Consider the following 13,853-nt stretch of genomic DNA (forward strand, 5'->3'; position numbering starts at 1 on the left):
ATTAAATAATGTTAGCCCTTTTGCCAAATCAGATTCTGGGCAGGCATTATTTTTGTTGGAGGGCAGAGGACTGTCCAGCCATCCTTGTGTGCCAACTTGCAGTGCCTGCTTTCTAGCCATTGGGGGAAGCATTTAAAAAAATCCATTCCCCATAGAATTCTATGGGGATTTTAACTGATTAAAAAAAGTCTGATTCCAAATCCAGTACTAGAATTATAGGGGTCCAAATGACCCAGAACAGATTTCTGCAGTTCTGGATCAGATGTAATCCAGAACCTGCAAATCATGCACAGTCCTACTTTTTACTTCTGCCATCTTCTAATCTCCCTGCACATGTTTTAGGACACCTGGCCCAATGTTAGTGCTAAAGAGCGGTTACATATGAATTCTTCAAATCTTTCTACAAAACCCTTCAATCGCCAGCTGAATTCTCTGAAAAGCCACAGATAGCGGCCTCTCACAGTGATAGTGCTGGAAGGCACTACCCCAACAAAGCATCTGTCCTATACATTGCCTTTAGTGATCTCATTACACAATAACCAGAAATTTAATTCTCTTCAGAAAATGTTGTCTCCTATCTATATGTTCCTCTCCATTGCTCAATTAAATAAATAGCTCGTGAACTATCTGAAACATGCAAACTGAACCACAAGCCAATATAAACACCAAATGACCCTGCTGTAATTTTCTCCAGACATTTTCACCCAGATAGCATAGTGGTCCTTCCACCAAACAGGAAAAACTATACAGATAGGATATCTACATAATCTCAGCACCCCGCCATAAATTACAAGTACTAATATCAAATTTTCCCATTACAGTCTAGTTTCCTATCAGTTAGTGCTAAATTTGAATCCTGGCCTCCAAGGTTCTGAAGAAGCTATTCTGCCAAGCATACCATTGAGATCCAGAATTCATTGAGCAACTGGTTGTCAGAGACGTCTCTGAGGCAATGGGTAGAGTGGTGCAGGATGATTCAGCTCAGCTCTTGCTGCTATACCATACAAGCCAGGGCACACACAAAAATTCATCATTTCCAGCTACATCTGCTTGATTCTGGTTCAAGCTGTCATACAGTATGGATTTATGGTATAAATTGACAGAAAGCAAAGGCACTAACTGCCTGGGTAGATGGCAGGTTTTATGGACACCTAACACATATTATGAAAAACACTGAACTAGGAAGCCACTGTCTCTAATCTTCCATTCTGACAACGAGGCAATCACAGTCTTTTTACCATGAGCAAAGCTCAATGAAGTCTAGAATGACTTTTCAAGTAATTTCATCATGGGACTGAGTCAAGTCAACGAATATAGGATGCTGCCTTATACCAAATGAGATAATCTAGTTCAGCATTGTCTACACTGACTGGCAGTGGCTCTCCAGAACAAACCAAGGTTGTTCTCAGCCATATAAGTAGAGACAGGGATTAAACCTGAGACCTGAATGTATAGCATGTGCTTTGTCACTGTGTTATGGCCCCTTTCCAAATGAGTGCTGAACCAGATCATTACCTAGCTCGCTAGCGACTGATTGCTACCATGTCACCTTTTCTAACCCATTCATTATCCTCAACAGTATGGCCATCATGCCTACTTTCTCCTGCCTGTCCAACCATATTGAGTTCTACAAGTACAGTTCTTCCTTGATAATACAGTCTCCTGACTCCTGCCTGACCAACTACTCTACCTAGCTTCCTACCTCAGTCAGCCTCACGCTCGAAGCAAACTAGCTAGTGAGTGTTATTTCTGTTCTAAAAACATCCTGCTTTGCTATATTGTCTAGCTATACTCATTGTCATTTTAGACAAGGTTAAGTGACTTTTCCCTCCCATTATGAAGCATGATGCTACTCATTTTTAATAACTCAACTGTCTTAATATTTCCTGTGAAGTTAGATCATGGCTTTGTAAGAGTCATTTCCACTGAACTAAAGTGTAACCTCTTATATAGACATGGAAAATAAGAATGGCCTCAGACACTAAAAAATTCAGCATTTGCATGTCCAACTCCAGACAACTGGAAATGCTTCATGACACCTCAGAGGCAGGAGACAGACTGAAGCTCAGTAGAAGAACTCTAATGAGATAACACACCCCAACAGCCTACCACCCTTCATCCATTAACTAGGACATGATGTTATACTGCTAACCCAAATCATGCTAGCAGTACTTTCACAAGTTTCTGCCCACATGCTTCTTCTGGAAAGCCCCACAGGCACCTGCCTCTTTCTTACTTCTACAGTATATATACTGCTTTTCAACAACAATAGGGATCTCAAAGTGGTTTACATAGGGAGGGGGAATAAAGTGTACCCCGTCCCACAACGGGCTCACAATCTAAAAAGAAACACAAGATAGGTACCAACAACAGCCACTGGAGGGATGCTGTGCTGGGGCTGGACAGGGCCAGTTGCTCTTCCCCTGCTAAATATAAGAGAATTGCCCCTTGAAAAGGGGCCTCTGTCAAGTTAGCAGGGGACTAGTCCTTGTCAGCAAGGGGCAGTTCCAACCAGAAAGGCTTCCCACCGTACTAAATAAAATAAAATAAATAAATAAATTGGCTCAGCCTCTTTGACAAGTTAACTCTAAAGAGAATATATAACAATATAATCCAGCACAAATTATTTTTCCAAAAGCACAAGTCCTAATTGTTCAGTGTGACTAAACTGAGTAATACTTGGGGGAGAAAAAGAAAAGTTATGAGATCAGCACAGAATTAATTGTACTAGCAGACATGCTTAAACTTCACAGTGCTTCCCACCAAGTTTGGTCAAGAAAGTATTCCACAAACTTTTACTACAACATGCATTTTCACCAGATGGAAGACACTTGCAGAATAGTCTAAGAGAAAGATCACTAATGGTTTGTGGTGTCCAGGATATGAATCATTCATTAAAGCCTGATTCATAAGAGTCATGAGACTTAACAGGAACGTTCTCAGACCCATTCATATGGTACTACCTAAACTGTACCAAATTCTAGCAAAGAAAAATAGATGGAGTGGATCCAAAAGTTGCCCTTCTGCATGTAGGTGTTGTTTTCTGCTCAGGGAAGGGCTGCTTTACACTTAGAATGTTGCGCAGAGATGTGATACTAATCCAAGTGCGCTGTTCTGTTTGTATAACAACAACTTGCCCAAGAACTTGTGAGGACCCTTGCTCAAGCAGAATCATGCAACCACTACAGAACCGATTATAGCACATGTAAATGCTTGCTCAAGCTCTTGAACAAGCATTTGCAGAGTAGTGCCGGCACGCCATTCCTTCCTTTCATGATTCTTTGGATCCTACAAAGCAGGGACAGAGCCAGCTACTGATTCTGCTTCAGAAATTCTTGCTGCACTCACCTACATTTCTTTATATCCATGATCACCAGTTCACATATTAGAGGCAGCAGCTGCAGTGGTTAGAGTGTTGGACTAGGGCCAGGGAGACCCAAATTCAAATCCCACCCAGGTGTGCAACTTGCTGAGTGACTCTGGGCCACTCAGCCTAACCTACCTCACAGGGTCACTGTGAAGATAAACATTATCATGCATACCACTCCGGGCTCCTTGGAAGAACAGGAAGATATAAACGTGTGTGTGTGTGTGTGTGTGTGTTATATACACATACACACGTATATATAAAAATGACACACACACTTATTTATCTATCATTATGCAAATACATGCCCAAGGACAGTCAAATCGAAAAACAAACTGGCCAGCTATAGAAAGGACCATATGAACCAGCTCCATGGATCAGAGTTACATGATCAAGCTTCCCATATTCTAGTCATCCCATCTTGGATTTTAAACAGAGCTGTCTTACTGGACATTCCTTTTCATATAAAGCAATGTATCTCCACATATTTTTCCAAAGATTACTTACAAACGCATCATAAAATTATAATTTATAGGCAGGGGCGTAACTAGCATTAGGCAAGGGGAGACAGTTGTCTTGGGGCCCCACTGCCTCAAGGGGCCCCCCAGAGGCATGTCACATGACTCCCCACCCACCTGTGTTGCATTCCCTATGAATTATGTTGAGCTTCTTGGAGATCGGCAGTAGCAGAGAGTAAAAAAACCAGATTCAATGTGAACTAGCTATTCACCATATTCATAATGGGGATGTGAGTGTGAGTGCACTATATATTGTGAAGTGTGTGTATATATCAGCAAGGGGCCAATTTTAAAATCTTGTCTCTGGGCCCACTCCAACCTTGCTACGCCCCTGTTTATAGGTTATCTTCACTCATAGGAGGAGAGGAGAGCTGGTCTTGTGGTAGCAAGCATGACTTGTCCCCATAGCTAAGCAGGGTCTGCCCTGGATGCATATGAATAGGAGACTTGATGTGTGAGCACTGCAAGATATTTCCCTTAGGGGATGAAGCCACTCTGGGAAAAGCAGAAGGTTTCAAGTTCCCTCCCTGGCTTCTCCAAGATAGGGCTGAGAGAGATTCCTGCCTGCAACCTTGGAGAAGCCACTGCCAGTCTTTGTAGACAATACTGAGCTAGATGGACCAATGGTCTGACTCAGTATATGGCAGTTTTCTATGTTCCATACTGAAACTTTATGGTTACTGGGTGGACAATGTCAAATTGGCTTGTATTACATATATGGACTTGCTGAATAATTACTCTTTCCCTCAATGTAATTTCAACAGATTTTAAATCTGTCAGACTTGGGGCTTTCATTTTTCTACTACAGGAAAGATTTACAAATATTATTAAAAATTAATGGCTTAAAGAAGGCAAAAAGCTCCTATACTACCAGGTAGCAAAGTGTTATGTAACATTCTAAACAGAAACAAGCATATGAAATTTAATGGAAATCTTCAAGTTCATCCATTTAAGTTAGGTACACAAATTTAAGGTGCTTGTTTCAGCTAGAAAGCCTTCAATTACTTAGCAATGAATACCATCACTTTTCTTAACTCCAGTTATAAAACAATCAACATGTGTCATTAACGCAATTCCATGAGCAAGGAAAGGAGCTACTTCTGAAGTTTCGCCAAAGCTTAAAGGCAGACAATCTAAGAGCTTACGTTTGATCTGATAATTTACCAATCTAAATATTTTGCAATCTGAATATCAAAACACAGACTGGCTGCCATGCTTATTTATATTTACAATGCCTCCATTCAACTCAACTTTGTATATTAGCACGAGTAAACTTTCACCTAATAAGTACATGACAGAGAGGCTCAAATGCAATGTAATACTCATGTATGGAAATCCTTTATCACCTTATTGTTTAGTCTGAAATGAGCTGGCTGTATGTTAGGGCTTTTTCAAACTGCTGCAACTGTTGTTGTTATTATTATTATTATTATTATTACATTTATATCCCGCTCTTCCTCCAAGGAGCCCAGAGCGGTGTACTACATACTTGAGTTTCTCTTTCACAACAACCCTGTGAAGTAGGTTAGTATAAGACAGAAGTAACTGGCCCAGAGTCACCCAGCTAGTTTCATGGCTGAATGGGGATTTGAACTCGGGTCTCCCCGCTCCTAGTCCAGCACTCTAACCACTATACCACGCTGGCTCTGTTCTTCCACTAGCAAGAGAAAGCACAATTATAACTGTATATCCAAACAACAATTAATATGGTGCAACTTCTATTCCCATGACAAAGAATGGACATTGTGCAGGATACTAGTGGCAGCAGAAACCTGACTTGGCCTCTCCTGCTAAGTGCTACATGTGTTTCTCTAAACCAGCTTGGAGAAGCAAAAGCCTAACCTTGTGCCAGACTTATGTGCTCTTCTCTTTTGGTGCGGAAGTGCGGAGAGAAATCTCTCAGCAACATTGAATCTATCTCTCTGCTGATCATCATCCCTTCTCCTGAGCCAGAAGAACAGGAATCCCACACTTTATGAAGCTGTGCAGTTGAGTGCAAGACTTATGTACTCTTCTCTTTTGGTGCGGGAGTGCAGGGAGAAATCTCTCAGCGACATTGAACTTTGGTGATAGTTGCAAGGCAGAAAACTGCTTTGCACATCTCTCCATAGCTAGGCATCCCAAAATGAAACTGCTGCTCCCCACATTTTCATGTGGGGAGCAAAATAAATAAAAGAAAAATGGTGAAAGTGATTAATAGCACTTTGCCAGTCTACAAAGGCTGGCATTACGATCCTGTAAAAAAAAAAAAAAAAAAGAATAAAGATAGCCACAGATAAAGCTCAAAATATCATGGGGAGGCAGTGCAGGAAGCACTGGACTGCAATGGTTTGATAATGGATTGTATAAACTCCTGGCTAAAAAGGGAGTGAACAAAGGATAGCAGTCTGGACTAAACAGCTAGCGTACAACTTCGTGGCCAGTCCATTCTTCTGCCAGAAAGCTTTCTTCTCTACAAATCAAATATTTTCATTTGACTGGATCCTCTCTTCCATGGATGAATTTTTTTTTTATTTTTTTATTTTTTGCTTATATAGGGAGGGAGAAGTGAATTCTGCCAATCCCTTCCCTTCACACTGCATTCTGTGAAGTCTGCAGATATAGGAATGTCTACTTTTTGAAAAGCATCTATTAGTGTAAATTCATTTCTAATTTAATTTGCGATGCTCTTGTCCACCAAAGAACTTGGAATAATGATTTCTCTCCACAACTATTTTAAGCATATTTAGAGTAGTTACAATCTTACGATAGAGAAAAGCTGTATTTGAGATGCTAATTTCTAATCCATTAAAGATGCCTATTATCTTTTTTTCATATTTGGAGAGTAGTCTCAACATATTTTGCTTATTATCTTCATAATGAATCAGAGGCAGGAGGGTATTTTAGGCTCAGAAATAATTTGGTGAGCTTTATCACTGAGAAACTATTTGAATCTGACCTTCTCACCCAAAACTTAATCTAGCCACTGCTCCTCACCAGCTCACACATTTTCTACAGGCATTCCTCCCAATACCATGTTCTACCTAGAATGTGAACTTGGGTAGGGAATCTAATCTAGGACATCTTGCACCCAAACTGAAAATCACGCCCTATCCAAAGCAAGTCTTAGCTCTCATTTTTGAAAGGGCAGCAGCTTCCCTGCAGAGACTATATGCTGAAAAAATCCGCTTACTACCAGGTATTTATTAAAGGTGCTAGCTGACAAGCTGGTACAGTCACCCTGCCAATGCCGGCATGACGTCAAGGTAATCATGGGGAGTGGGGGGGAGAGTTGTTCTTGTCTGGATGTGCTTGTTATCACTCATGTGCCACAGATATGTTTCCACAGCAGACTATGAATCATACATCAGGAATGCTTGCTAGATAGCCACAGTAAGCCTGCTGTCCACAACCAATGTTTTCTTTTGCATTCCCCAGATTAAGTGTTTTCACATACAAAGGCTGCTCACCATGATAGCAGTAAACACAATTCTGGGCCTCGATGGAATACTTAAGTGTGTTAGATATATTGGATTTATTAGCCAACTGTGTACCTTAAACATTATGCAGCTTATTCATAAGCTGCCCATTACTCCTATTTTTAAGCAATATCATGGTCATTCTTCATGGAAAAAGGAATAGGCATACATACTATCATCATCATACATAGACTGCCTGACATTCTGATTAAAATTACTCAATAGCACTACACAGGAATTACTAAATTTTAATAGGACTTCCTTTAGTAAATTTGGTCAGGATGTGAGACATTGAATTAAAGGGGATGAGTGCAAGTTATAGAATACTACCAGAAATAATATTTATTTTTTAATTTATATACTGCCTGGCTCTAGGTGGTTCAAATAAAAAATGATTCCAATATTGTAAGGCTTAAGACATATCCCATGTGTTTAACTTGCATACTGCAAATCACCCTATTTACAGCAGTGAAATTACCCTGACACACAAAGTCTAATTCACATCTTTTTTGCCGTTCTAGTTCAGCCTTCTGACAATGTATTCCTTTCCCTTTATGCCACAGACCTAAAACTGCAACCCTCTAGCTATTGTTGAACTGTAACACCCATCATTTCCAGTCAAAATTAATTGGTGACCAACATCTGAAGGAGGGCTGTAGCTTGAGACCCCTAGTTTAAGCAGTGGTCATTCCGTGACAACTTCCTGTTCAAGCTATCCATAGAAACTACACCGCTTCTATGGCTTCCTACAAAATTTTCACTCTTTCCTTTCCTGACTTTTGATTTATTAATGTTACACAAATTAGGTCGCTTACAAAGATAAGTAGCCTAGGCAACAATAGGCAAGTGGGCAAAAGCAGGTTTTAAAGCATTAAAGTTAATTAATTAATTAATTAATTTCAAAATAAATAAATAAATCATTACTAAATAAATCATTACTTCCCAATCCTGAAAGACAGATTAATGCAATCTCTGTATTATAGCAAAATGTGAGGTTATTGCAGTACTAGAGGCTGAGTTGCACAACACAAATGTCCCAGTGGTCCAGAAACTACCATGACTTGGTGTATGGGGGGCACAGGACAATTTTTGGTGCACTGATTATTGCAGTGAAATTAATTATAAAAGGTAAACATTAATTATAGCAATTACTGGTTACTCTCTCCCCCCATAAGGGACCACAATTTTAACCAAGGATAGTGGCCAGAAAACAAGCCCTGTCCCTGCTCAGTCAGTAGGGCACCAGTCTGTGCCAGCTCCACACAAATGCAAAGTTCTTTGTGGCCCCTGCTGTTGCTAGTTACCTGCAGATCAGCAAAAAAAAAAAAAAAAAGGCCAGATGCAGCCCCTGGGACTTCTTTTGTGCAGGGCTTCCACTTTAGAAGATGGCAAAGGGCATGCCAAGAAGAATGATAAAGCTACAGAGGAATGAGTAATTTTAAATATACCAGAAAAAGCACGGTCATGTTGTATAGGTCTTGGTTACCAGGGAAAGCTGGTGTAAAGTTGATGTCAAATGCACTGAACAATTTCCAATTATGAATACTGAATCACTTGCACATTGTCAATCATGCAACAACTCATGAAGATATGCTACTTTGGGAAGGAAAGTTTGCAAAGTTCTACTTTTCAAAGTAATGTATCAGAATCCAAGCCTGTTGCCTTACCTTAGTGTTCACACAAGCTTTTCCACGCTTATATTCCTTATGGCTTGCTCTTTTGTCTAGCTTGTTCCACAAAGCTTTGGCCTTCCAGCTGGTCACCTTTGATTTAAGTTTTGCATAAAAATTCCTGTTGTCCAAAGGATCTAGTTCAAGTTGACGGGTGAGGATGTTAAAGGCCTGAATGGTACCTTTGCATGTCGAGGCTTGAACAAAGTTTTCAAAAATTTGGCCAGCTTGGCTGTATTTCTCATCATCCTTTTCCCCCATGTTCCAAGAGGAGAGAGCAGAATATCCTAATGGCATACTCTTAGATTGAATTTTGGCGGGAAGAGGTCATTGAGTTCTCCCAAACATGTAACATCTAGGAAAAGACATATAAGACAAGTTAGTGCTAACTCAGGACAACAAAATTCAAAGCCTTTGCAGCTTCAAAAGTCAGTTGGATACAAAGCACATAGCTGGGACAACCTAAGGAATAACACTGAGGTAAAGCTACATGAATATAGAATAAACACACCTAGAAAAGGTACAGCCACAAGGAGCACCATACACAAGACCCACTTGTGCAAAACAGACAATAGCATAAATCTACTATTAGTAGAGACAATATAAACAAAAACAGGGTATTTTTATTATGCAAAGTAGACATTGAACAAGAATATATTTTTAGTGTATTAGCTTGCAGCAGGCTGTCATTTACAGTATTGTCTTTGGGGGGAGGTAAAAATAATATATCTCCCCGCTCCCTCTTTCTCTCTCTCCCCCTCCCCCCTTTTCTGCCTTACAACTTAACACAATCACCACTACTAGATTTCCACTTAAGTGGAAGGGGGGGGGGAATCTGTCTCCAGCAGTGACAATCTACTGTTTTGCTCCTTTTTCCTAGAATATTTCAAAATGTACTAAATCAGTTCCAAAATGTACAACACGTACGAAATCAATTCAGGCTATTATATTTTACAACATTTTTTATCCTAAGGGTTTCAAACATACATACTATAGACGGTCCAAACAGAGCTCATAAGCTATATGCTACCCTTAATAGTCCTTTACTTCAATAACCATTAATTGAGGATTGAATTACACTTGAGGTTCAGTTCCTTCATCCTGACAGTTTACTGTTCTTTTAAGCACAAAATGCCAAAGAAGTCTCAGAGGTGGGTGGGGGGGATATATTGAGGGAGCAGGGTGGGGGGAGAGAGAAGAGCAACAGAAAGCAACAACTTATCTTTATACATGCCCCAAGTTTTCCCCTCAAAAACCAAAGAACATCTGGCTCCCCAAGAAGCTATGCTGCTGCCAAGAGATATGTCATCATAATATAAAAGCTTGAAGGTTAGTATTTTCCCTCACAAGGTGGTAATTACAAATGTTTCTCTTACCATCTCTTCACCCTTCCAAAGGTCTGTTCTATGTGAGTAGAGTATTTAAACTCAGAGTTTAATAACTTTTTGAATATTGTTTAAATAAGGGCATAGTACAGTTGAGTCACACCAGATGTTTACTCATGGCTTAAGTCTATCAAAGAGAATTCTGGTTCAGAGAGTCCATCAGTCAGAACACTTACTTGTCAGATAAATCTAGTTACTATATATTAGGTTAGCACGCCAGGGCTTTTTTGGCACACAAATTGGTTAGACAACAATGCTTATGTTGGTATGTTGAGGATGTGCAAGAATATATACTGGTTCTTACCAGACTATTTGTTTTATGTCCTAATTCCTTTTCATTGACACCATACATTTATAAAGTTTCCTGGGGTGTGAAGAAAAACCATAAATAAGTACAGCCCAACTGCACAAATCATGAAAGTGAAGCTCCTCAGTATTTGACTACAGGTATTTAAAGAAACCATGGATCATTTAATTTGTCTTAAGCTTGCCAAGCTAAAACTTTTTTTTTTTAAGTTATGTGTGGTACTCGTATATTGCTGCAGAATATTTATTACTGAAGTAACCCTGGGCATTTAAAAAAAATTAACTAAACATAGGTACAGAGTGAAAGTACAAATCAGCACTGTTTTAAATAAAGTTATTGCTATTGTATTGCTCAACTTCTTGACTAGAGACTCAGTATTCCACACATCACAATTGAATCCAGGGACCACACGTTGCCAATCTGTTTTCCAAATGCCAATAATTACATATGCCTGCCAGTACAGTTGCTTATATCTGAAAGCATCTGCATAATTAAGGGGAAGTAGATATAGAGCTTGCCAAATAATTTCAGAGAACTAAAGCAGTTAAAGTTTTCAAACTTCCTCTTTACTGTTTGGGTTGCCAGAATGCCCTCTATTATCGAGCATAACAGCATCACAGAACATAAACGATGTATCCTATTTCACAACATCCCTACCTCCCATACTATTCCATGGAAGATATCATCATTCCAGAGGGCCCTTTACTTTTGATCTGACATCCCTTTAATTCTAATCCCTCAGCTCTTCCCATCTATTGACAGTGAATAGGCTTTATATTCAGTAATGAAATAGAAAAGAACAAGTAAAGGTTGCTAAACAGTTAATAAAAAAGGCTTCTGATTTTAAATCACATACATTTAAATCTTCAAAGATATTAAATGTGCTTTGGTTTGAAATTGGGGAAAGGACAGAAGAATAGTTTTAAATGTGCAATGTGTTATAAAATGAAGGGATAAGTATTACATGTTCTTTGTCAAATCAGAAGAGATTCCTTGAATGGAACAGGATGATATCTGAGAAATTTCCAATCTCCACTAAGCCTTTCGATGCAACAGAAATAAAATGTTTGTATCCAACAATCAAGGCTCTGATGCACAAACTTATTGATTTTGATCTAGGCGTACTGCAGGCACAAACCCCATGCATGAAGGATCCCCATAGCAGAACCCTGTTTTCTGTAGTATGAATGTACAGGCATGAAGCACGCCAGGAAATTATAGGAAAAGGGATGGGAGGCTGTGAGCACCTCCCAACTCATCAAGTGTTTCAGGATCAGATGGAGGAAAGCTGAACAGGGACATTGGAAAGGCACCACAGGAGGTGTACCAAACACCCATGTATGCACACTGCAGAAGAGACAGCAAAGCAGGATTCTGATATGCATTCCGAGGACTCCTCCATACATGGACATTGTACCTGCAATGGGACTAGACCAAGATCAATGAGTTTTTAAATGCTGAGCCAATATTACCAGGAGCAATGAAAAGGACTCTGCAGAAAGAGTTTGCTTTGGCTTGTCTCCATCACCTCTTTTTAAAAAAAAGATGAACTGCTATTTTTCTGCTAGGACAAGTGTTTATTGCACAGTAAGCAAAGCATTGCAAGCTGTTGGAAACTGTTCTAAAAGGTTTGTATCTTTTGCTTGACAGGTTAATGCTTCTATTTTGCTATTTTGATTTGCCTTGAAGTTCCTACTGCATGTTGGTTTCTAGTCACCTACTACTTCCAGTTAATGAATGCGTCTGACAGAGATCTCTGAGTGCAGGGACCTGACTATAGGGGTGTGTGCAGAACTGGTTTGAGTGGTTCAGTCTCAATTCAGACCGAATTCGGACCTGATTGCAGTTTGACTGGCTGGTCCGGTCCATCAGACTGAATGGCTCAAACAGGGTTGTGTGCCAATGAGGATTCCCCTTTGCTTCCAGATGTATAAAGGGTGCTGGGGGAGCAGCGAGCGAGAGAGATGCCTTTAAAATTAAAAGAAGGTGACGGCCATGCAAATGGCTTCTGCATGTGTGCGGAGCCTGTTCGAGTTCCGCTGCCACTGCTGAGAAGGTGGGGGGAATGCCACACAAGCCTGCCAGTAAATGCCTTCTCTTTCTTTTTTTAAAGGCCTCAGCCAAAGGGGAACCCCTATTTTACCTTTTCACAAAACAGAGTACATTGTTACACCTTAGGTGTTCTAGTGGCTATTAACTTGCTCCATACTGCACCACTTACGCCTGCACATCTCAGAACTAGGGCATTCCTTAAAGCTACTTGAACAGTATGAGCCCTTTATTATATGAGAAGTGAATCTAATGAGATCATCATAATAAAAGCTGTATAATCATAGTCCTATGCTGAATAAGTAGAACAATGGGAAATGTGTTTAGCACTGTTGTCTCAAACATGTGAGGGACAAAGTTTCTGAGTGGCTAAATTTTGGAAGAGATTCACCTCTGGAAATAAAAAAGGTTGGAGAATTAAAACTCTTGTTACACACAGCAGTGAATTGCTTTCTTAAGGTTCTGGGTTCATATAAAGCTGGGAGATGCTGTGAACTTTTCACTGGACTGTTCTGCATACCACAGAAGTCTCAGCTAGAGTATCACACTCTAGAAATGTAACATGAAGAGGTCAAAATATGAACAAAATTAGTGCTACATGTTTTGTTCTTTGTTGTATTTATTATTTATCATTCATTCATTCATTCATTCAATTTCTATACCACCCTTCCAAAAATGGCTCAGGGCAGTTTACACGGAGAAATAATAAATAAATAAGATGGATCCCTGTCCCCTAAGGGCTCACAATCTAAAAAGAAACATGATAGACACCAGCAACAGTCACTGGAGGTACTGTGCTGGGGGTAGATAGGGCCAGTTACTCTCCCCCTGCTAAATAAAGAGAATCACCACATTAAAAGGTGTCTCTTTGCAAAGTTAGCACGGGACAGGGAGCAGCGTATTTATTATGTGCTTCAGGACAGGACTGATATAACAGCTTTTGTTGCTGCACAGATTTTTTATTTACTATTTGTATAATAAAGGGATCATTTAGGGCTCTGTCTTGGGCACATTCCTCACATTGCTTGGGCACATCGTTTTCATAAATGACTTGAAGGACTGGGCAGAGGGTAAATTTGTAAACACAAAGCTAAGGGGA

The 13,853-nt window shown here is 39.9% G+C and overlaps 1 protein-coding gene across 1 annotated transcript in view; it reads right to left on the reverse strand.

Annotated features, from left to right (window-relative positions):
• MICAL2 (microtubule associated monooxygenase, calponin and LIM domain containing 2) overlaps window positions 1-13,853 on the reverse strand; it is a 255,246-nt gene that overhangs the window by 194,746 nt on the left and 46,647 nt on the right. The window contains exon 2 of the mRNA XM_053245068.1: window positions 9,011-9,368. Within this exon, the coding sequence (XP_053101043.1) occupies window positions 9,011-9,310 (300 nt within the window). The 5' untranslated portion in view covers window positions 9,311-9,368. The remainder of the gene's footprint in view (window positions 1-9,010; window positions 9,369-13,853) is intronic.

The sequence above is a fragment of the Hemicordylus capensis genome, chromosome 1 (assembly GCF_027244095.1).
Source record: "Hemicordylus capensis ecotype Gifberg chromosome 1, rHemCap1.1.pri, whole genome shotgun sequence".
Taxonomy (NCBI): Eukaryota; Metazoa; Chordata; class Lepidosauria; order Squamata; family Cordylidae; genus Hemicordylus; species Hemicordylus capensis.